Source organism: Dryobates pubescens, chromosome 9 (genome assembly GCF_014839835.1).
Source record: "Dryobates pubescens isolate bDryPub1 chromosome 9, bDryPub1.pri, whole genome shotgun sequence".
NCBI lineage: Eukaryota > Metazoa > Chordata > Aves > Piciformes > Picidae > Dryobates > Dryobates pubescens.
Window position 1 is genome coordinate 25,757,366 of NC_071620.1, and position 24,215 is coordinate 25,781,580.

General features: G+C 41.2%; 1 protein-coding gene across 1 annotated transcript in view; it reads right to left on the reverse strand.

The window, feature by feature from the left end:
- MYO10 (myosin X) overlaps positions 1-24,215 on the reverse strand; it is a 134,312-nt gene that overhangs the window by 39,018 nt on the left and 71,079 nt on the right. Inside the window, exons 11-18 of the mRNA XM_054163998.1 lie at positions 22,712-22,858; positions 22,444-22,544; positions 22,175-22,241; positions 21,437-21,529; positions 20,607-20,675; positions 20,335-20,417; positions 18,933-19,041; positions 15,749-15,829 (exon numbers count right to left, since the gene is read on the reverse strand). Coding sequence (XP_054019973.1) covers positions 15,749-15,829; positions 18,933-19,041; positions 20,335-20,417; positions 20,607-20,675; positions 21,437-21,529; positions 22,175-22,241; positions 22,444-22,544; positions 22,712-22,858 — 750 coding nt within the window. The remainder of the gene's footprint in view (positions 1-15,748; positions 15,830-18,932; positions 19,042-20,334; positions 20,418-20,606; positions 20,676-21,436; positions 21,530-22,174; positions 22,242-22,443; positions 22,545-22,711; positions 22,859-24,215) is intronic.

Below are 24,215 nucleotides of genomic sequence, written 5' to 3' on the forward strand. Positions count from 1 at the left end.
TGTTATTTCTTACACAGTGGTTAAAAGCTCATAGAATAGGAGTGAATAGTTAAAGGCCCAGGCCTGAATACTGGAGACATTTAAGTTTTCAAAGTACATGTTTGGAGCTATGTTACCGCATGAATTTTCAGCTGAAATGAGCCCTTTTTGTTTGAATACATTATTCTGGGAATCCATTGAAATGCACAGCAAGTCTAATAGGCTGATTGTCCTGCAACAGCAACTGCAGGAACATCCATCTGAGACAGACAATTATGAGCATTTGGAAAAAGAGGGATTTAAGGTTTGAAGCTGCTCTGACAGGGTCTCAGCATACTGAGAGAAAATGAGAATCACAGCATGGACCCCAGCTGGAACTTTTCATGAACCCTCCTTCTCCACCTGTGAGCAATATGTTGCCATTTCATCTGAGGTCATCCTCACTAAAGTTTCCAGTCCCCACAGAGTAAACCCCAATCTGGCCTCATTCTCCCCACATTGTGAACGGTCAGTACGCTGCTCCTGAAGAAAATCAATCAGACTGCCTGATAGCCATAGACGTACCATGAAGAAACATGCTGTGAGGTACTAATTGCAAAGACAGCTGCCCTCCCTTACCAACTCCATGTCAATATGGCCAACACCAATGTTACAGTCGTTCAACATGATGGTTGCTAAAACACTGCTCTGTGTCCACTGAGGCTCTATACAGACCAATTCCAGATGCTGGAACTCTGACCCTCCGTGTCAGCAACATCACATTGGTTACATGAACTGACACCCCACCCTTATTTTCCTTTTAATTTTGCTTCTGTACTTTCATTCCTCCGTGCCAGACTTTATCATTCACATTTCACAAGTTTGGTTTCTTTGTTACTTAAAAATTTATTGGCAGGCTGTGCATATAAATCCATTTCTATACTTAAAAGCAGTTAAGTCATGTTTTAGGATGGTTCCTCTAACATGATTTCTTCAGCAAATGGTGCTCAGTATCACACATTTATTCTTGAAAAATATGAAGTTTCATCAAGTGATAGAAAATGAAGATGAAAATACTTGAGAGGACCCTTTCAAGATGAATTTCACCTTGCATGGACAAAATCTGACATAGCTGGAAAACTCTTCTTGCAACCATTCATGTAAGAATCTAATCCTGTGTACTTCTAATACCTAATGTAGTGTTACTACAAGTAATATCACACTTGAATATGTGAAACCCTCCACATAGCTAGTTCTTACCAAAAAGCCAACATAATATCACTTCAGCAGTACATCCTGAAACTGTAGTGCAGACGGATTTCATTCACATTATCACAACCTTTCTTTGCTTTCCCTGGTGACACAAAACTGCGCAGCCTTTTTTCCCCTGCAGCTCCATACAGGGGGGAGAGAAGATACATGGATATTCCCTTGTCTTCTCTGTTGCAGGTAAGGAGAAAGGAGAAGGTGGAAGAACCTCACTTCCAGTCACAAGAGCTTGCAACTCATGGGTGGAAGGAGCCAACATCACACTCCACGCTGAGACAAGAGACATCAACTCACAGAGCAAAGGGAGAGCAGAAGACGACTCTAAATCCAAATCTCATGTTATTCTTTGTTTGCTTCAGTCCTGGGCACCCACGTGCTGCTTCTCCAGATCTGATCACACTCTATTCCTTTAGGACTGCATGCCTGAATGCCATTTATACCTTGAAATTCTTCTATTTTGGGGCACTATTTCAAAGAGAATACTAAAAATTCTCCAATATTTCAGAAGTTTAGTGATTTGTGTTTTGAGTTCCTCAGCAATATAACTGCTCTGAGATGTTGTGTCCAACTTTGGAATACAATAAAGAAGACCACTATACTGAAAACCATTTAGTTAAGAAGTGCAACAATAATGATCTGAGTTAAAAAAACACACTAAGGGACTTCAAGAAAAGCCATGAAGAGCTCATCAATGAGCAAGCTGAGAAGCTTTGATAGTACATTCAACATTCTCTAATACACATCAGATAAAGAAATAAAAAGCATGATAATTAAAGCAAGGCATATCCAAACCAGAAGGCACACCTGTTTCTCACTGAGTATTTTTTGGAAGAGCTTACCCATGGTAGTGGGACCATTTAAATCCACCAGGCAGTCCAAAGAAAACAAGACGTTCTCTTCTTTCTAGTAGGTGTGAATGGTTTCCTCAGTTTGCCACACAGCAAGTTAAACTAAAAAGTCTAACTAGTCCCTCTTCAGCACTCCAGTTGTGGAAAAATACTACTTTTATTAATTTACAGAATCATAAAATTGTCAGGGTCAGAAGGGACCTCAAGGACCATCTAGTTCCAACCCCCTTGCCATGGGCAGGGACACTTTCCACTAGACAGGGTTGCCCAGAGTCACATCCAGCCTGGCCTTAGAAACTTCCAGGGATGGGACTTCCACCACCTCTCTGGGCAACCTGTTCCAGTGTCTGACCACCCTCATGGGGAAGAACTTCTTCCAAATGTCTAATCTGCCCTCCTCTAGCTTGGATCCATTCCCCCTAGTTGTATCACTACCAACACCCTAAAAAGTCCCTCGCCAGCTTTCTTGTAGACCCCTTTCAGATACTGGAAGGCCACAATAAGGTCTCCTCAGAGCCTTCTCTTCTCCAGACTGAACAACACCGACTCCCTCAAGTCTGTCCTCATAGGAGAGGTGCTCCAGCCCTCTTAGTCATCCTTGTGGCCCCTCTCTGGACACATTCCAGCACATCCAGATCCTTCCTAGAATAGGAGCTCCAGAGCTGGATGCAGTACTCCAGGTGGGGTCTTCACCAGAGCAGAGTAAAAGGGGAGAATCACCTCCCTCAACCTACTGGCCATACTTCTCTTGATGCAGCCCAGGATGTGATTGGCTTTCTGGGTTGCAAGTGCACACTGGTGGCTCATGTTGAGCTTCTCATCCACCAGCACCCCCAACTCCTTTTCTTCAGGGCTGCTCTCAACCCAGTCACTGCCCAGCCTATATTGATGCTTGGGATTGCCCCGACCCAGATGCAGGACCCTGCACTTGGTCTTGTTGAACCTCATGAGGTTGTCATGGGCCCACCTCTCCAGCCTGTCAAGGTCCCTCTGGATGGCATCCCTTCCCTCCAGCGTGTCTGCTGCACCACACAGCTTGGTGTTATCAGCAAACCTGCTGAAGGTACACTCGGTGCCTCTGTCCATGTCGCTGATGAAGACTGGTCCCAGTACTGATCCCTGAGGGACTCCACTCATCACTGGCCTCCACTTGGACATGGACCCATGGACAGCCACCCTTTGGGTGCAGCTGTTGAGCAAGTTCTTTATCCACCAAGTGGTCCATCCATCAAACCCATATTTTACCAGCTTGGAGAACAGGATGTTGTGTGGATTTGGAAAAGTTTAGTGTTGAGTTCTGTAACCTTTGTACTGGGACTCCAAAAGACTGACTGCACCAGGGCAGAACAAGACACAGAGCTACTGGCCTGCAGCACATGGTGCAATCCAGAACCATGCTTCCCACATGCAAGCTTTGCCTTGGCAGCAAGCAAGTTCATTACCTATGCAAGTATTTAGTGGTCTAGCAAGAGAAGTTTGGCTGAGATTTTATTGTGGCTGCCTGTACAGACACAGGCTGAAGCACTATGGACTAGCTTAGATTAAGTTGTTAGGAAGCCTTTACATGTTCACCGTCAAATAATATAGCATTCCTCCACATTAATAGCTCCAATCATTAAAAATGGGGAAAACCCTGCAGCAACAATGAATAATGCCTCTGCAAACTACAAGGTTTAAAACAGTAAAATTTGAATTATTTAAGTGTGGAACATTCATTTTTTTTGTATGGCCATAAGGGCCAGCAACTTTCAACCAAAAAGTCAAAATCAGATTCCAGCAACATTAAAAAGTTGGCACTTGATCACACCCTTTGTTCAATATTGAGACCACAAGCAGTTTCTCCTGCATTTCACCCCTGCACACAGTTTATTCCCTCACTGGCTCATAAAAGATGCCTACAAAGCACAAAGCTGATGTAATGTGCAGAACTGCTGCTCAGTGCATTCTCAAGCAAGGAAATGTTCCAGTGCAAATCTTACACCAAAAGAAAAAAAAGAAAGAAAGAAAGAAAAAAGAAAAGATGATTTTATAAAATCATCTCCTAAGGAATCCTTTCTCCTTTCTGTGTTGAGCCTTTTGTTTGAAGGCAGAAATGGGAAATCAGCCAGGCTTAAATCACAGCCAGTATCTGATATGTGTAAATCAGAAATGCCACAAAATATTCAGCTGAACAGCTTTGGGTTGCTAGGACACCAGAGGTCGGGTAGCCCTGAAAGGGCAGATTATTCCCATCCCATCAGGGCTCTTGCCTCCGGGCTACTGTCTGCAAGCATGCCATGACCCAGCCTTCATGAAACACTCCTCTTGTCTGGCTCCGTCAGGACCCCACACCAGCCCCTGCCAGAGTGGTTAACACACAGGACCCTCTGCTCCAAAAAAGCCCCATTGGGCTGTCCAGAGCTTTTGCTGTCATTATCGACTGCTTGCTTCAACCTGAAGAGCCCAGGACGCCAGGAGTCTGCCTAAGAACTATACTGCAGCAGACTTGCAATGGGCACTTAAAGATCTGCTTTTAAAAGTATGAGGCAATGGATAACACTGCAGATAGTTTGTAAGTCTAGAAAGGGGAAATTCAGACTTGCAGAAAGAGATGTGGATTCCTGTAACTACCTGGCTGACAGCAAGAGTTCTATGGTGGCCCAGATAAATGACCCAATTCATTAGCTGCTTCCATGTCACCAGTATGCTAATTACTTCTAAATCTTACATGTCACAGATAGTGTCAGCCTAACTTGGCATTTTTCTTACAATTTGGTCCTTTGAGCTGCTGTATCGTTTATCCCTATGCATTTCTACAGAGTTGGGATTGTTCAGCCTGGAGAACAGAAGGCTCCAGAGACATCTTACAGTGATCTTCCAGTACCTAAAGAGGGCTTACAAGAAAGCTGAAAAGGGACTTTGTACAAGGGCATATAGTAACAGGGTAGGGGTAATGGCTTTAAATGGAAAGAGACTATGTTTAGGTTAGATGTAAGGAAGAAATTCTTCACTATGAGAGAAGAGAGGCACTGAAACAAGTTGCCCAGAGAGCGTGTGGATGCCCCATCCCTGGAAGTGTTCAAGACAAAGTTGGATGGGGTTTTGAGCAGGCTGGCCTGGTGGAAGGTGTCCAAGCCCATGGCAAGGAGGTTGGAACTACATGGTCTTTAATGTCCCTTCCAGCTCAAATCATTCTGTGATTCTATAAATTCAGGACCTGCCCTGCAGATCTGCACCTGACTAGCCCTAGGATTATCAAGAATAGAGAAACCTGTGTAGGTTTGCAGGAAAGGGACAGAAACTGAATGTTTGTTTGTTTTTTTTTTCTTGTGCACATGTGTTTCACAGAAAAAAGCAACAGGTATGTTCTTCTTGGACTGCTTTGTTAGACTCATTACTCATTAAGAGTTGGAAAGTCTTCTATTCCAGTTCTTTGATGTTTGAGAAACACATCAAAATCCAATTAGATATTTATGATGATTCTGAAAATTCTATTCTAAACCAAGCATAAAACCTCTTTACTGATTTCTTCATATATTATACAAACAAGAGTGGCTGACAGTGGGTCCATGTCCAAGTGGAGGCCAGAGACAAGTGGAGTCCCTCAGGGATCAGTAGTGGGACCAGTCTTGTTCAACAACTTTGTTGGCGATGTGGACAGCAGCATTGAGTGCACCCTCAGCAGGTTTGCTGACAACACCAAGCTGTGTGGTGCAGCAGACATGCTGGAGGGAAGAGATCCATCCAGAGGGATCTTGACAGGCTGGAGAGGTGGGCCCATGACACAAAACCTGAAGAATTTACAGTCAGGAACATTGCTCAATGGCCTTTTTCCCCCTGAAAGGCCCCTCTGAGTTTGCTTAGCCACACTTACTGGACTCTTATAGATGACCTTGTTTGTGGAGAAAAGTTTTGTCCTTACCTATGGTTTTACAATCTGCTATGACACATTTAAATAGCAGTATGGCTCTTCCTGCCCCAGAAGTGGATTCTTTTCCTACCTCTTTTCCACTTTCTGATCACGGTGAAAAGACACAGTTAATACCCCACAATTGGTTAGATGCATTTTCACTGCTGACCTACCAGCACTATGTTCTCCTGGGACTGGCCAGCCACATAAACTCCATGCCACTGGAGCTGTCTTCCCTCCTCCTCTGCACAGGCAACTTGCAACTTTAGGCTGGGTACAAAACTGTAAGGGAGCTGCACACATGCCTCACTCCTCTTGAAAGCTGTGTAACAAGAGGCATCGTGGCTCCAGGTACTCTGTTATGTGCCAGTCAGCACACCTAAAATAGCATAAACCAGTAATAACTTAAGTAAAGGATTTAGATGTGTGCTTAGAGCTAATTAAGGCCAATGAGAGGTACATGCCCTTTAAGAACACCAGCTGATTTGAGATGCACTGTGATGTGCACACCAGTGATCACAGGAAAATGGCAGTTTTGCATAGCTGAAAGCCATTTCTCCCCCGAGAAATTCCTAGCCCAGGCTAGAATATACAACAAAGCATAATCCTTCATTTTTGAGTCAGAAAGAGGCACTGAAGACAGAATCAGCTTTCCTAAATCGGACTTTGTTTGCTATGCAAATTATCTGTTTCTATTCTAAAACTTTTTTTGCTAGAGCACTTTGAAAAAGAAATAATCACTTCTCCGTTTGAAAGATTACTTAATTAATGAGACTGAACTCTCTTTATTTTTGGCTAAATATGCACAAATGATGTAAGCTGCAGATGGACACACTCATCCCTTTCATGCTGAATCTGGGACAGCCATTCATTTGAGAAAGCCAGTATCACAAAGGATTTGGAGATTTTTGTCTTTTTGAAAGTGGGTGTCTTCTCTCAAGCCATCTACTTTAGCTCTGCTTGACTATTAAAGCTTTGAGACCCTCAAAAGCCCCTGCTTACTACATACTTAGATCCAGAGAAAGTAACCTTCAAAAATGCCAGAATTGATCTTATCATGGAAAAAGTGGAAATACAACATAGCACTAGGAGTTGGGTGACAAACTTCCTTTTTCTACAACAAACATTGCAGAATGCTCACAGGTTTGTGTGACAATCCAAGGTGGCAGCCAGAACTAAAAACTTCCTAGTGTCCCAAGTGATTTACATGGTGCAATGGGCTTCTTGGCTCACTAGCAGCTTCACAGACTTGAATGCTTACCCTGTGCTTGGGACAGAGCAACAAAACTAATATGCCCACAAAGCCTGAGCAGTTGTGGTGCTACGACCTTCCCAGCAAAGTTCCTGTGAGTGGCATCAGCTGCCCAGCTCCCTGTTGCCTAAACATGGAATGTATGTGGGGACCATGGAGGACACAAAACCAGCAATCTCAAACCTCATCATACGTCAGCCAGAAACTTCCTGTAGCTTAGGCTGGCTGCTGTCACAGAACTACAGATCAGCTGATGGCCTTTACAGCTACTACATTCTACTTCATAGAACTGAAACCACTTCTGTATCTAGCAGTGAAATAACGACAGTGTTAGGAACTTAGTGCCTTGCCTAAGAACAGGCATATGAACTGTTTAAACCTAACAAAAAAAGGTAAATTCTGAGTGCTAAGTTAGTCAACAAAGATAAAACAGTTTGATGCACTTTCATTGGATAATTATGTTTAAAGTCTCATCTTGCAAGATAACAGATGTTCTGAAGAGTATTTTGTCCTTACAAATTCATCACCATGAGGTTTTCCCCTATAAAGTCTTTGCTTCTTTATTGCATCCTATGACTAAATTAAGAAAAACACACACACACACATTTACACACACACCAGTTGAAGAGAAAAAAGGTTAGCAACTGACCAAAGTCTCCTCTGAAACAATACTACCTTCTATTCTTGACATAGATTTTGTATTCTGTGGTTAGCTCTGACAAAGATCTGTGAATAGTTGGGACCATACTATAACTTTTAGATAATTTCTACCAGTAATCTAGCTGATTGGGGAAAAAAAAAATCATTGTTGTTATGCTTCCATTTACATTACAGGTTGCAAATTCTGAATAAGACAACAAATAAGAAACAAATCCTGTCTTTTGACAAACTAAGCAGTTTTAGCAAAAGATATACCAAATCATACAGTTGATGTTCCACACAACAGAAATACCTCTACTTTGACCTTCTACCACTGATACCACTAGGGGTTTAAAAGGACACAACATCAGTAAGAGAAGAACGACTGCAAGAACCCCCTTTTCCCAGTCCCATTGGCACTTTATCAGATCCTATCTCCTCCATCCAGATTTGCAAGGCAAATCTTCTTGAGATCAGACTAAAACTCCCATAGACTTCAATGATGCAGGATCAAACTCATTCCTTTCAAAACAGGTTCTCTCAAGCAATTTTATCCTAATTTTCTACCCTGTGGCTGAATTATAATGTTTGCAGAGGCAAGCTCTTTAAGTGGGAAAGCAAGAAGCAAAATGCAGATCCCAGAAGCAACCAGTAGTGAAGAACAGAGCTATTCTATCTGCTGGGTTGGGTGGTTTCATTGGAGGCAGAAGCAGGGAGTTGACACAGCAAACACAGTCAAAATACACTACTCTTTTTCCAATTATTATTTTCAGGCTTATTCCCTTTCCTGTATTTCTGTGGCAAAAAAACTGCTGTCACAAATGTGCCCCATCAATTTCCTCCAGGTAAACTACAAGATTAATTTAGACTTATGGGTGCTGCAGATATCTCCCTGGACTCCCCCCACCCCCAAACACACTTGTCCCTGGTGTCACTTTCTTATCCTGTAATCAAAACAAAACTACAGCCATGCCTTATGTCTTGTTAAATTACAAGAATACTCCAGTCCTAAACTTTACATAGCTGTGGTTTTTTTTTCTGAATCTACACCACAGACTGATGAAGAACAGAAATATCTTTCCCCAGAAAACTACATCACTACAACACAGGTCTTCTCCTTGCTCTGCATGTACAGCTCTATGTCTGCCGACTTCTCTGCTCTGTGAACAATCATCCTTTTAACTTTAAAACAGAGCATGATTTATTAAAGCAGACTGCTTAGCAGCAAAGCTCTCCTGGCACTCAAACACATCATCAGGCCAGTAAATTTAGTAGGCTTTTTTTATAATCTTGATGCTGCATGTATCTTTGAAAGAGAATAAAAGCCCAGAAACATTTCCAGTACAGCTTGCTCAGCTGAACTCCAGACACTTTCTTTTTCTACACATCCACAGCAGCTCCAAGTATGCAAGATTAAAATTATTAAAAAAACCTGTGTGAATTAAAGCACTTACCTTTTAAAGGCTTTTCCACCCTTCAGCATTCGTCCATAGTGAAAAACTGAATCTTTAGCAGCTGCAGCTATGCACACACAGAGAACAGGGCTTTCTTCAGCTCACTGGTATTTCAAGTCTTTCATGTGATATCTTTGGCTGTACTTGCTTAATTCATTCCTGCTGCTACTCAAAGGAAGTCAAGCCTAGCGAGGGCTGGCTCTACAGCAATCACTGTAGATATTCCTGACTAACAGGACGTGAGGACTAATCTCAACTTATAGGCATCAAGAATGTAAATAACCGACAAATTCCTAAACCTTAAGAGATAAAACGCACCAAATGCCTTAAGACAGAGTTTAGCAAGGGAGTTATGAGCATCAAAAAGTTTTTGCTAGAGAACAATACCCTGTACCCTAGCAATGCTTTCTGGAGCTCTAAGGATGTCTATTTGTCATGGACTCTGCATATTCCCTGGGAGCAGTTACCATGAGAACACAGCAAACAGGATTTGAATGCAAATTGCCATCTAGACATGGGGGGGATTTCTTTCTTGCTTTCTTTTTTCTTTAGTTAAAAAAGAAAACTTCCAAAGCCTGACGAAGTACACGCTTTTTCGGTGCATACATTTGCGTGACAATGCTTGCCATTCAAATACTTGGAGAAGGAAAAAAAGTTCTGTAGTTGGTATGTATATAAAGCAAATACTTCAGACTTGGGATCAGCAACTGCAGTTGTACAAATGCCCATCTGACATCACGGAGTCATATATGAAGGGATTCATAAATCACAAAAAAAAATATCAGGTGGCACAAAAAGCAGAATTATTACAATGCTTGAAATCAGCTGGAAAATAGCCAGAGCAGTCAATATCCTTCCAATTTCTGAATACCACACTGAACTACATAGCAAGTGTTGCACTTTAAAAATGTCCCACTTCGAGGCATTTCATTTTTCCTCAGAATCGTTCTGGTAATTTGCTGTTTGGGTCATGTCCTCCCAAATCCCTCCTGAAGCAGCATCTGTTCCTGATGCATCCCCCCAGCGTGCTCACAACAGAACACTGCCCGAGTTACTATCTACAATCCAAAAATTACTCCCATCATTTGTGAAACACAGTCCTACCAAAATGGTCTTTCTGAGAAATTTGGAAACTGTGCAAGTAGATGCTGCAAAACATACAAAAATCTTTTTGCCTTCACTGCCTGGACTTTGATGCAATCCTTACAGCACAGCATCTGCTCCCTCCCTGGCAGCACCCATCTCAGCTCTCTATCCTCAGCCTTACACATCTCAATTTTAAAGTCTTTACACCAGTCACTGAAAGACAAACATTTAGCAAAGGAGTGCCTAGTCAGCCCTGCTTAGTAAACAACAAACCTTGATGAAGAAGAAGGACATGCCTGTCTGGGTGATTGCCTGGAGAGTGGAATGACCTACTTCAGCCCAGGAAGCAGCCACACTCTCAGATGGGGACAAAGAGACAACCCAGTGGCTTCTGGGCAGCATAAACAACACACTGAAGCCCAGGAGTGAAGGGAGTGATATTTCAGAGGTGACAAAGATGATGGACACTGCCTGTGTAGCACAGAACAGCTTGCAGGAATCATGTTGTTTTTTTAGCCAGGGAAGCTGCTTCGTATATACCATTACTGCTGGCACCATGTGAGCAGGAGCAATTGCTTTCCTCACACCCACTTTCCTTATCATTTTTACCTAAGGAGTCTTCTAGTGCCTGATCTAATTACTTAAGTGATGTGCCAGAAATGATGCAGCTGGAACATACTCCACAAGTCTTGATTTGAAGCTATGTAATTCTGCAAAACTCAAGGCAAAAAGGTCCAGGTAGCTGCATTAAGCAGCGTTGGCCAGGATGATGCCACACCTTATGACAGTGCCTTCCTGATTACAAACAATGAAGCCTTATGAACTAATTAAAGGAGTACAGATAAATAGTTTGTATTTGGAGCTGTGCAAGGTCCCTGAGCCTTGCTTCTCCAGCAAGTCTGATTCATGCTCAGAGCTCATGTCTTTTCTTCCTGCAGAAGTAGAGACAGCAGGAATTGGCAGTCAGAAAGCCTTCTTAAAACATGCATTTTATGGAAACAACTGAGATTAAAGAGAGATTTTTTTAAAATGAGCAATAAGGATCTTTTAATATATGAGCATCTTACACAGCTGTAAATGAATACTACCAGACTTTAACTTCTTGCAGATAGCACTGCACATATATAATCTATTCCTTTAAAGGTATGGCAGAGTAGCTATTAACATAACGATCAGACTTTCTAGTCCCTTTTTCTTATGAATGCCAAGTCTAATTTATCCTGTGATCTGCTATCTCCCAGTACCAGAGGACACTGCAGATTCTACTGAAGGGCTCTTCAACTACATGAGTAAACCATTAGGACACCTCCATTTAGGGCCCAAAACTTTTTAGCTCTTTTAACTGCTGGGCTCAGCATCTTGAAAAGCCCACAAAGGCATGTACTCCTCAGTAAGGAGACCAAGAGTCTGTTGATCGTGTGATATTGGTGCATAAAGCCCATGCTTTATGGATGAACATAGAAGTTTGAAGCTGGCTCACTTTAGTAACTATTTTATTTATTTTCTTTTTATAAAGACCTTTAAAAGTGAAGTTTTATCCAGATGCTTAGCAATCCTGTGCTGAAGGTATAGTAGAAGATCCTTGAAGCTCACAAATTCAAAGCAGAACATGCAACATCTTTCCAGGCTCTATGCCAGTGCTCCGTAGTGATACTAGACTCACACTGTCCTTATCAGTATTTCTGGAAAAAAAACCAAACCATCTCTCTAAAAGGCAGACTCAATAATTCATAGTCAATTCTCAATATGAGAACACTGCAATTCCACATTGACAACTAGTTCACATACCATGTTCCCTGAACTTGTACCTATACCCTGCAAACAATCACCCTCACAGACCAGGCCAAGCTGTTCTCTCATTGTTACTTTGTACCATGCTCCTGAGCTATGCTTCTAACTGGTGTTTAGGTTGGTATCATGCTATACTTAACATTTGTAATGATTCTGAGCTACTTTAAGCACACAAATTTAATTCAGACGCCCAGCAAAGTGTGTTTGCATCTTATTTCACATCAGGGGACATAATGCTTGCTCTTCTGGGATGTCTCATGGCTATGCCTCAAAGCACACTGCAGGTGCCAATAGCCGTACCTCAATCCCTTAAGTGGCTCTGGCCCCAGAAGCAATATTAGCAATCTTATCGCCTTAATAGCAATTTTCCCAGAATGAATATGGAGCATGATAGGATTCCTAAGCAGCAGCAAGCCTCACAGAATTTATTACAGACCTTTTTCTCCCAGTCTTTGTTTGAATTGCAAAGTTATTACTAGTTTCACTTTTCTGTTGTTCCCTGTAGCCTCTACCCCGCAATCAGTTTACAATATAGGTTCCATTTTGTCTCATTTCGCTACCTTACCTAATTAAATTTAAAGATTAAAAAAGCTAATATAAAAAACTTGCAGAGAAACAGAGTTGCCCCTTCAGAGCTCACAAGCTCCTGTGAAGGCAGCCTTTATCTTGCCAGCAGCAAGACCATCACTACAACAAAAAGAGAATGACAGACAACAAATGAGCAGGCAAAAAAAGAGTGAAATTCCTGCTACATCAACATCAGTTCTAATGAAGTCATGATTTTGTCCATCATTGGACTTAGCTTTGTAACCAAAGAGAGGTGGCTGCACCCACCTATCTAAGGGCATGAGATAATAGGTGCATCTGAACCTGCCCAGAACAGGGATTGCAGAAGCAAGCTGTAATAATGAGTTTTAAGAGACCAGCAGAGATGAAGGCCTGCAGATGCTGGAGGTGGGTGCCACTTGCAAAAAGTATGCCAATATATTTGCTGAAGAAAACTTCTAAATAGAGAAGGGAGCTTGACCCAGTCTGCCTGAGGCTGGCTCCTTCTGACCAAGAGGAAAAAAATTACTTCTGAAACAGCTGGCATAGGAAGTTTGAATCTTAAATTTACCCTCAACTACCTTCTGAGCAGCACCAAGGCTTAGCAACTTTATTAATAGCAGCAAGCTAAAAGAAACATTCAGCTCCTGGCTAGCTTGTTTTAAAGAGACAGTCTGTTTTGCTGCATTTGGGTGGGGGGTTTTGTTGTTCATTTTGTTTTGTTGGTTCCGGTTGTTTTCTCTTTGGTGCGGGGACGACATGGTGTTTTTTGTTGTTTGGGGGTTTGTATCATTGATTTTTGTTTGTTGGTTGGTTTGGGGTTTTTTTCTTTTAATTTCTGATGCACAAAAAAGGGTAGATGGAGATCAGAAAAGGGAAGATTGCAGAGAAGAACCATTATCGAATAGAACAGGAGGCAGGAAAAGAAACATGAGACTAAGAAACAGAGAAAGGTGTGTCAAAGTTCAAAAGGATTAAATTATTTGCAGTTTTGCAAGCTGCACTGAAGATAAGGAGAGTTGTGGAGAAAGACCCTTCACTAGCAGAAAATACTCGTTAAGCATATCGAGTGGAAACTTTTCCAGTTTATGGCTAGTTCAGAACTGACTGGAAACTGAAAACAGATACAGTGATTGTTCAGGGGTCTCCCAAAGATTAATAGGTCCTCTCTTGTCTGAGGCCTGCTTGCTGAAATGTCTTGTGACAAAAGGCCATGTACTCTATGTGCTCCCCTTAGGAAATTGCACTAATGAGTGTAAATCCTGCTTTGATATGTAAATGCCCAGTGGTTTACTGCATATGCTAAATTGGTTTTGCTTTCCACTGTCACATGATCAAAAAATTAGTTTTTAAACAGCCAAAACCATCAAATAATTACTGTAAATTATCATATCTCTTATGTAAACTGAATATATTTTAATATCTAGAAGAACAGAGGAAGCACTGCTGGCTGCACATTCTGCTTCTGAATTTGTCATCCATCTGCTCAACCTCATTCACCTATGAAATTCAAACATATTCCCAGTGTAAAACAGAGTTCTGAGCACCACCAGCTCCTGCCCTTCAGAGTTACAAAGGCTTTTCACCAACAGGTGTGTCATATATTCCTATACAAATCAGGGAGCAACAGGCAGCTTGAGGGCTTTGCTCCTCTGCTCTTCCTTCAGCTCTCTCCTTGCCGAGTCTCCCTGGGTCCAGCTCTAGTGGGAAGACTAGTAGAACCACAAGGAACACAGTGCTTTCCTTGCTATGGAAATGCAACAAGGGCCTGGTTCTTGCATTGATCATAGCAAATCCTTCTGATTTTAATACTGTGGAGATAAGCCTTACAGATGTAAAATGACAAGTGAGAAAAAGTCTTACATTCCATGTCAGCATGTGGGCTTTGTAAGAGTGATGGAGCTTCCAGGAAGAAATGGGAGCAGAGAACAAACCAATTTTTCCAAAACTGCTGTCCTTCAGTGATCAGTGGTTTTGCTACACACAGGCTCACAGACCCCAGGTACCAGCCAAGACACTTCCATCCATCTGGGTCTGACTACCTGGTGACTGCACATCTTAGAGGATCAAACACTTCAGGATACAGAAAGCAGGTCCTACTCACTTCCAGGCTGTTTCATCTTGCTAAGGTGCCCACACTTTGCATGTGACACCACACACCAAAGGACTAGTGCAACAACAGAGCCAACAGCTAACAAAAACATGCACAACTGAGGATGTATAAAAAACTGCATATCTGCCAGGTTTGATGTGTCCTGATTAACCAGGTATCCCAGAGAAAAATGTAAAACCATAAACCAGATTCATTAGCACCTCTGCCTCCTGCACTTTTTACCATAACCAGATCATACCTGAATAATGGTCTATAAAACCAAAACCAGATGCAACAAACAATATTAACTTCAGTAATTACTATACCATTACTGCTTAATTTCTAGAGAACCCTCCAACATGCCTAAATTAAATCTTGACATTGTTTTTCATTATCTGTGACTCAAAAGACAAATTGATACAGTCAGCCTTAGTTTCCCAGTCTGTTTTAAAAATAATCTGTAACAGAACTGAACAACCACCATGGAGACACTTAAAACTGTACTTGAACTGAAAGACTAAGAGTCTGATGACAAGAGAGTAAGTCCTTCACATCAGTTTTGCTATAGGTACCACCATTTGCTGACTCTAGCAATTTAAAACAAACTTTTCCATTTTGACATATTCTTCCTAAAAAGACTCTCACAGAGTTATCAAATGTGCAGTGCAACCTTCTGTCTTCTTTTTATAACCATGCTTAAAGCAAGTCGTTTATCAAAGTTGGGAGCCCAAAGGGTGCCCAAAGACACGGCCAACATGTAAAGAGAAAATCAAAAGTCTTTCCCAATGCCTTCACCTTCTGAAGTCCTTTACAAAGTCAGTGAGGAATGCTACCCTCTGCTTCACACACTGCTAAATAATCAGACAGGCAATGAAAGATTAGGCTTGAGATATATAGAAAAGATAAGGGTAATGTATATCTTACCTTCTGCACATTGGGTTTGATGCACCGAACAAAGAAAGGATTTGAAGAACTCAGGGTTGCCATTAAGGAATGAAGCGATTCCTAAAACACAGATAGAAAAAAGATGGCACTTCACAAGCTGACTTTTTTGTACAAACAACATAACCCAGCAAAAACTCTTGCAGCTTAGCACTGCACACAACATCTAACTGCAACACCTAGTGGTATACAGCTGAAATTACTGCACCATCTAAGCTCTTGCTCTGAAACATACAGAATTAATAGATGCATGTCTGTTTCTTCCACCAGCCTTTCTGATCAAAATTATCATCATCATTTCACAGTGAAGAACATATGAAGAAAACTTCATAAGGAAACACCAAATTGGAAAGTTGATGTATCAAGGACTTTTTGAATGTCTGCTTAGGACTTAGGATCTACATTCCCAAACAGCAAAACCTGAGCAAGGCAAAAGGAAGGCTAAGGGTTCCAAAGTAAAACTGAAATACCCACAAACCCAGACTTCCCCTTGTTATTTCAACTACCCTATACCCACTCATTCTTCTGCTTTCCCCTGCATCAGCAGCACAGAGCATTCCTCTCTACTGTGCAGTCTCAACCTTACTTCATAAAAGTGCTATCTGACACTAAATGTAAGTCAAGAGGTTGGAAAAAGTATTAAAATTGTCTGAAAACCTAGTTACTTTAGAAAACAGTAGATACTGTTTTATCACTAATAGGTTATAAAACACTTCTCCTGAAATTAAACAGAAATTGAGTAAAGAACAGTGGTAAAGCAAACACATTATTGAAAGACAATGCACTAAGCAGTTTCACAGCTATTTCATATGATAGTTAATGGCATCTAACAATAAAAAGATTATAAGGTTCAGCTAAATAAAACATAGAAGAAAACATGTTTTTTTTCTAGTTTTAGAACTCTGAATGACCCAATACACATCAGATTATCAGTTGTCTGAACCTCAACCTGGAGATAAAAATCACAAAAATCCCTCAGCCCTTTTATGATCATTACCTTAATTATACATCCACCCCTTTCCTGCCTGAGTCGTCATTCTGTACCTTACTCAAACTTGCCTCATCTTATCATTAAGTATGATAAGCCATTTTAAACTCAACTCTTGCTTTTACTTGGCAGAGATACTAATGAATGTATAGGAGGAGAACTCAGGCTCTAAAGAGTTCAGAAGACTAGCAATGGTAATGCCTCACTTCTCAAAGAGTGCCAGGCAGTGGAGAGGCTACAGGGCAGGCTGCCAAGAACACAGAAAATTCACTTTTTAAAGGAGCAACACTGTGTGTCCTGCCTTGTGTTTTGGAGTGAAACCGCCAATGGCACAATGTTACAATGAATTCTTGCTTTAATCTGCAAAGCAAAGGCTTTCTTGATGATTAAACATGACATGATAAAGACAACAGGCAGAGTTGTGGCTGTGTATAAGAGCTGGTACGGAGCAAAGGGAGCAAATGGTGAAGTCATTTAGAACATAAATGATAGCTCTTTTGCCTTTGCCAGCCTACAGACCAGGAGTCAGGGGGCAGCAAACAATAAATATCCAAAGGACTAAAAGGCAAGTATTTTTTTGTAAAGGCAAATATTTCCAGCTTCAAAAGCTTCATCTGGAGTAAACCTGTGTGAACATTACAATATCTATGGACAACTAAGCCAATTCTCTCAACACAGGCTACTACCGGAAAAGTTGGTCAGTCTGAACAGAAATAACGTAATTTATAATTATTAATATTAAATCATTTAACCTTTCACATTTATCTGTGGTACAGATGGCCAGATTCTGCACAGAGCTGCATGCCTCTAAGTCACTGTCAGGCTATGAGCTAATCCCAAGTTTGCCCTGCAATAGTCTGAACAGCAATAGACTGAAACAGATGGTATCTAACCTCAGCTATTCTGTGCACCCCCAGGCCCACATTAGGCAGGCTGTCAAATGAAAATAAGGGTTAGTCAGCCTATCATGAGAATACAACTGTGAAGGCAAAGTTCATCATTTGAAATGAGATGGACTAATTCCTGGAAGCCTTTAAAACATGAAAAAAAACCCCAACCTAACTAACTTTTTGGTGATGGCATGATGTGAAGGTCAGTTTGTGGCTATTTAATAGTCCATTACTGCAGCTTTAAATAAGAGGCAACAATGGTTTTGATCTAATGTTTTACCATACTTTATGTTGTCCAAGGGCTCTTACAGAGAAGAGGAGGAACTCTACATTGTGTTCTGCCTTGCAAAGTGGAAGTAAAAATATGGTGAAATTTTATACAGTAACATCTTAAATGTCTACTTTACACAGGTACAAATGACTGCATGGAAACACCTTCTGCTATCCCACGGAGAGTTAGTAAATACCACCTCACCACAAGAAGCAGGTATTGTCTGAGATGAGAGATGATAGCACAAAGCAAGCTGTCCAGGCAATATAACATTAGTACTGTTTAATAAAAGACAGTGTGTGTGCCCCAGCATACACTCCTTGCTGCTCTTTCCAACACTTAGCAATAGCCTATCATGATGAAATCTACCCTGAAGGGGTTTGAGTCTGATGCTCTTTTTGTTAAAAAAAAAAAAAGTGAATGAACACTGCAAATATATATTAACTCAAACATAATGAAAGACAACTAATCCAGACTTGTATTCACACAATTTAGTGAAGGACTTGTGCCAGTTTTTCTCTTTTAAATAATCTGCAGATAGACTTTATGCTAGATTTCTGTGTGGTGCCATATTTGAAGGGAGGGCTATAAAGCTTCATAAAAAGGAGTTTATTAAAAATGCTTTCCAAAGTTTTAGCTAAAAAGCAAGGCAACACCTTAATGAAGTATTTATTCAGTACTTATTTTGCTTAGCATGCAAGCACTGCCGTAAGGCTTTGTGTGATTTTCTGGTTGGTTTTAGAACAGAAAGGAAAATCAGGATGAGAAAGACTAACTTTGTATATGAGCTTTAAAATAAGCACAAACAAGCAAGTGGAAAGCAACAGGAGTTTTGTGCAGATGGTGTGATGTGGAAGATAGCATCTGCTTGAAGCGAGAGATTATAGCCCATTGGTTAATAAAGTGCAGTTTCATAGAAGAGACAGCAATATTTTGATGCTGAAGTTTTGCTTATTTTAATCTACAACTGTTCTTTACTGAACAGGTTTTATCTAACAGAGATGACACATAGCTAACCTTGAACTGAAGACTGACAGTCGGTTTTCGGTGCTTGCTTCCACATTTAAGAGTGTCTTGATTGTTGCGACTTGAAACATGTTCAAATAGATCATAGATGAAATCAAGACTGAAATGGGAAAGAAAAACAACACCTCTAAATAATGTTTTAACAGACTATGAGGTTTGTCACCACAGAACACAAAGAGTACACTGCACTTTAGAAAGCAGCTCCTCCATCCAGAAAATGGTTATTGATTTTATTCACAATCTTTAGTAAGCAATAGATTGTGCTTTTGTAGACTTTATTCAGGGCAGAAGAAAAACACCAAAGCAAAGTAAAATATAACAAGGAGTTTCTGTCTTCCCTGCTTCCTACATATCACTAAGGAAACAAAATGTGAAGTCCTAGAGTCCTTACTGCATTTTATTCTACTCACTCAAGCACAACTCCAGCTGACTGTAATAGCAACTGTACCTGAATAAAGACTAGAACCTAAGACTTCCAGCCTGTTTGGGACCATAACAAAAAATAACCACCCACATGAACCACACTGTCAGATACCAGCTGTGCATGATGTTTTCTACTCTGTCAGCTGGGTATCCTCTATGTACCACTTCTACAGAAACACAGACCCAGCAGCTTTAACTTTTCAGTTGACAGATGTTATGTCAGATATATCATGAAACCAGAACAAACAAGGTAGAGAGGGAAATGCTTATTAACAGTTTCCACTGCACAGAAGGGCTTAAGTGATTTACAAACAACTTGCATGGAAAGGCAGGATGGGTGGAGAGCAGCAGCTGAGACACCACTGTCAGGGCTCAGCTTTCTCCTCTTCTGTCACTCTTCTGCGTCTCCTGGAGTCTTAATCATACGCTTACAGAAAGGGACATGGTACCTGCCACTGAGACCTTACACAGCAGAATGACAGGAAGCATGCAGGTACCAAAGACATCCAAGCTTAGACTTGCAGTAACCTAAATCTTTATAGAAATTCTCCCTTTGAAGCAATGACTATGGCAGTTTCCACTGCAGTAGGTCCCTCACACTAAACTTTCAACCATATTAGCAAATGCTAGGAATAAAAGCAAATTATAACTGTATGTGAAGCAAAAAAACCACACAAGCATGCTGCCTACGAGACACCCCAAAACAGTTAAAAACCATCTCTAGCTTTCATCATCCTTATTCACCGCTCTCAGGCAAAATCCTGGACTGAACAGGGATGAGGTACTCTACAAGTCACAAGTGATTACAGTCAAACCTGCTTACAGGTACCTCTGATATTTCTTTTATGCTCATTTCAACTCTGTCCAGGTTTGATGCTACAAAAAAGTCTAACATATTCAATCCCTGGCAGAATTAGGTGATACAATAGCCCTTAACATCATACCCTGAAGAAAAATCATAGCAACGTACCTGCTTTCACGTAACAAATTCAGAAGATCATCTCTGAAAGTATCTCTGTTCTTCTCCAAAATCCCCCTGACATCATACTGGACCTAGAAGCAAAGAAAACTCATTCAAACACCAAGTCAAACACCAAGTCAGGCAGCTCTCGCAAGAGCAGTACTGTAAAACGCACTGAGGGAACAGAGTGCTTTAGTTAATTTTAAGCAGCCTCAAGGTAAAATTAAGCTAATGAAAACTCCATCTGGAATAATTTCAGCAAATAAAGAAAAGAAAATTACCTCCCCCGCGTAGTGCTTCACCCCGAAGTTGTGAACAGCAACTCTCGGTTTTACATAAAAAGGATTGTTCTAATTGGAGGAGAAAGAAAAGATAAAAAGATGGGGTGGAGGGGCAACGGAGGGATGATGACAGTCACGGAGTGGAATGATACAAAGGGTCATATTATACTCTCAACCCAGATCTAAACAAACCATTGTCTTCCACTGACCTCCCCAGAGGATTAGCACCTCCAGAAGCAAACAACAAACTTATAACGATAATAGGATTTGTCAGTCTGGGCTGCTTCAAGTACAGTAATAACAGATTTATAGTATATAAAAAGGCATTATACTAAACCTGAGCCCCATCTGGTAGAACTATCTATTAATGGCACTTTGAATAAGAAGGCTCTGTCTTAAACTGGTAGTTACAAAGATTGGTGAATATGCTTATATCCCACAAATTCTCAAAAATAATTCTAGGATCACAACTACAATTATCACTAATCAGGACAGGAAGCTGCTACCTTTCAGTAAATTAAATCCAGGTGAATACTTCATTAAATTAAGGAAAACTGAACATCAGAATAATTGGAGTTACTGCAGGCTGTCAGAGCTTTAAGAGCAGAATTTGGTCTATTCACCAGTATGGAAACATTTAACTGGACAGAAAGACACATGCTTCCAGGTAACTGACTCGGTCCTGACAGCAAATGATATGGATTGCTATGAAAGTAGGATTATGTCCAAAACAGCCTTTACAAATGCACCCATATATATGAACCATAAATTTCTAAAGAAGCAAAGAGACACCCCATTTGCACAGAAAACAAGAGCAAAACATCACATACAGCGTGCTGGGTATTCAACTTCTCCAGCAAAGTGGAGTCTGTAGCCTGAGGAAAGTGGCTCTCTTCATTGATGAGTGCCAGCAGCCCCAGTTTCTAGAACAGCAAGAAGAAGCAGAAAATGAATTTGTGCACAGATGGATGCAGGTGTCCCCAGTTCTCAATGCTGCTGTGTGTTGAGAGGCATGAAACCATCTATACAGGACTAAAAATCTCACCTTCATAGAGAAATACAATCCTGTTTTTTTCTGACAACACTCCTTTTGAAACATACAACGTATGATACATGGCCAAAATAGAGAAAAACAATACCAGAAGCAGCAAGTTTTCAGATGCATACAATGACATTGCCACAAAATGTGTCCCCATCTTCCAAGATCTCAGTTTAAGCAGCTCCTGATTATTGGAGGAGTTTGTATAAACAGCCTTTCAAAAATTTTTCGTGCATAAAATTATCTACTTAGTCAATGAACCTATGTGAAACTTCAGCACCCACAGTTCAAATCATCTCCAGATATGGCTTTTATTTATAATCATACACTCTTAGGTGTTGCTACAACAAAAGATACGCATATTGATTTTATAATCTATAATCCATGCATGGAAATAATCTGATTAAAAGCTGACTATTAAAACATCCAAGATCCACCAATCTCCGTGCTTGTTCTTTATGTTGGCAATTAAAGACATATCTCAGAATAAAAAAGTAGAAATGGGTGCCAGCATCAAATTCTTTATTACCTTTTCAATAAGGTCCAAGCACTCTCCATTGTCTTTCCAGTCAATATCTTCCCAAATCAGTCCTTCCCTAAGGAAAATAAGGCAGGCCTTTTTATTGACAACACCACCAAAATGATTTCAAGTACAGAAACAGGAGTGAGCTGGTACATTTATCTGGCAAATAACAGGATGATCAGCTTGCCTTTAAAAAATACAGTTCCCAACAGATTTTTGAAGGAAGCAAAAGTAGCTGGGAACCCAGATTTCAAGTGAATCATTTTATCTCCTACCTGCTGTACTCCAGTTGCTCCAAGGAAAAGATGTGCTTGTTGAAATATTCCTGCAGCTTTTCATTTGCATAGTTAATATTGAACTGCTCAAAACGATTCACCTAAAGAGACAAGAAATTTTAAAAAATCTCTGTACTCCAAGTATCTCACTTTGCAAACAAGGAACTGGTTTAAGTCATAACATGTTCCATAACCAAATTTAAGTGAAGATGAAAAAGATATGCACAAGGAAGCATAAATAACATTTGAACAACCTTTCCAAACTTACGTCGAAGTTTTCAAATCCAAATATGTCCAAAATTCCAATGGACTTGAAGTCCTCCTTGCTCCTGATCCTGCTGTTGATTTTCTTAATGACCCAAGCAAAACACTGAGAATAAAGTGCCATAGCCATAGAATCTCTGCTGTCTATTGCCTGCATTAAGGAAGGAATAAACAACACATCAATTGCCCCTGTAACTAAGAACTTACCAGACTTTGCTGGTCAGTGTCCTTAGCACAGCATAAAGCAATGCATAATGAAGTTCAACAAGGCCAAGTACAAGGTCCTGCATCTGGGTCTGGACAATCCCAAGCACAAATATAGGCTGGGCAAGGAACGGCTTGAGAACAGTCTTGAGGAGAAGGATTTGGGGGTATCAGTTGCCAAAACCTCCACATGAGCCAGCAATATGTGCCTGCAGCCCAGAAGGCCAACCTGGGGTGCATCAAAAGAAGTGTGACCAGCAGGACAAGTGAGGTGACTCTTCCCTTCTACTCTGCTCTCATGAAACCCCACCAGGAGTACTGTGTCGAGTTCCGGTTACCCCAGCATAAGAGGGGCATAGAACTGCTGGAGTGAGTCCAGAAGGCCATGGAGATGATCAGAGGGTTGGAGCACCTCCCTGTGGGGATAGGCTGTGAGCTGGCACTGTTCAGCCTGGAGAAGAGAAGGCTCTGGGGAGACGTTATAGTGGCCTTCTAGTGCTTTTAGGGGGCCTACAGGAAAGCTGGGGAGCATGTAATGATAAGATGCGGGGGAATGGCTTTAAGTTGGAAGAGGGTAGATTTAGATTAGATATTAAGAAGAAATTCTTTACAGTATGGGTAGTGAGACACTGGAACAGTTGCCCAGGGAGGTTGTGGAAGCCACCACCCTAGAGGTGTTCAAAGCCAGGTTGGATAGGGCCTTGAGCAAAATGGTCTAATGGAAGGCCACAATTAGGTCACCTCGGAGCCTTCTCTTCTCCAGACTGAACAGCCCCAACTCTTTCAGTCTGTCCTCACAGGAGAGGTGCTCCAGCCCTCTGCTCATCCTTGTGGCCCTTCTCTGGACACGCTCCAGCACGTCCATATCCCTTTTGTAATAGGGGCTCCAGAACTGGACACAGTACTCCAGGCGGGAACTCACCAGAGCTTAGTAGAGAGGGAGAATCACCTCCCTTGACCTGCTGGCCACACTTCTCTTGATGCAGCCTAGGATCTCATTGGCTTTCTGGGCTGCAAGTGCACACTGAGAGCTCATGCTGAGCTTCTCATCCAAAAGCACCCACAAGTCTCTTTCCTCTGGGCTGCTTTCCAGCCAGTTGTTATTAGGCAGAAGAGACTGACACCCACCTGACTACAACCTCCTTTCAGGTTAATATAATTCAAGGACAAAGTATTCAAATAATAGGAAATTATAAACTTAAGGCATGGAGGAAGGAAAAAGAAAGTTAGGAAATAACATCTTAATTTACCCCTTTCTAGTGCTAAGTGTAATTTTATGCATACCTATTTGTAATCCCCTCTCA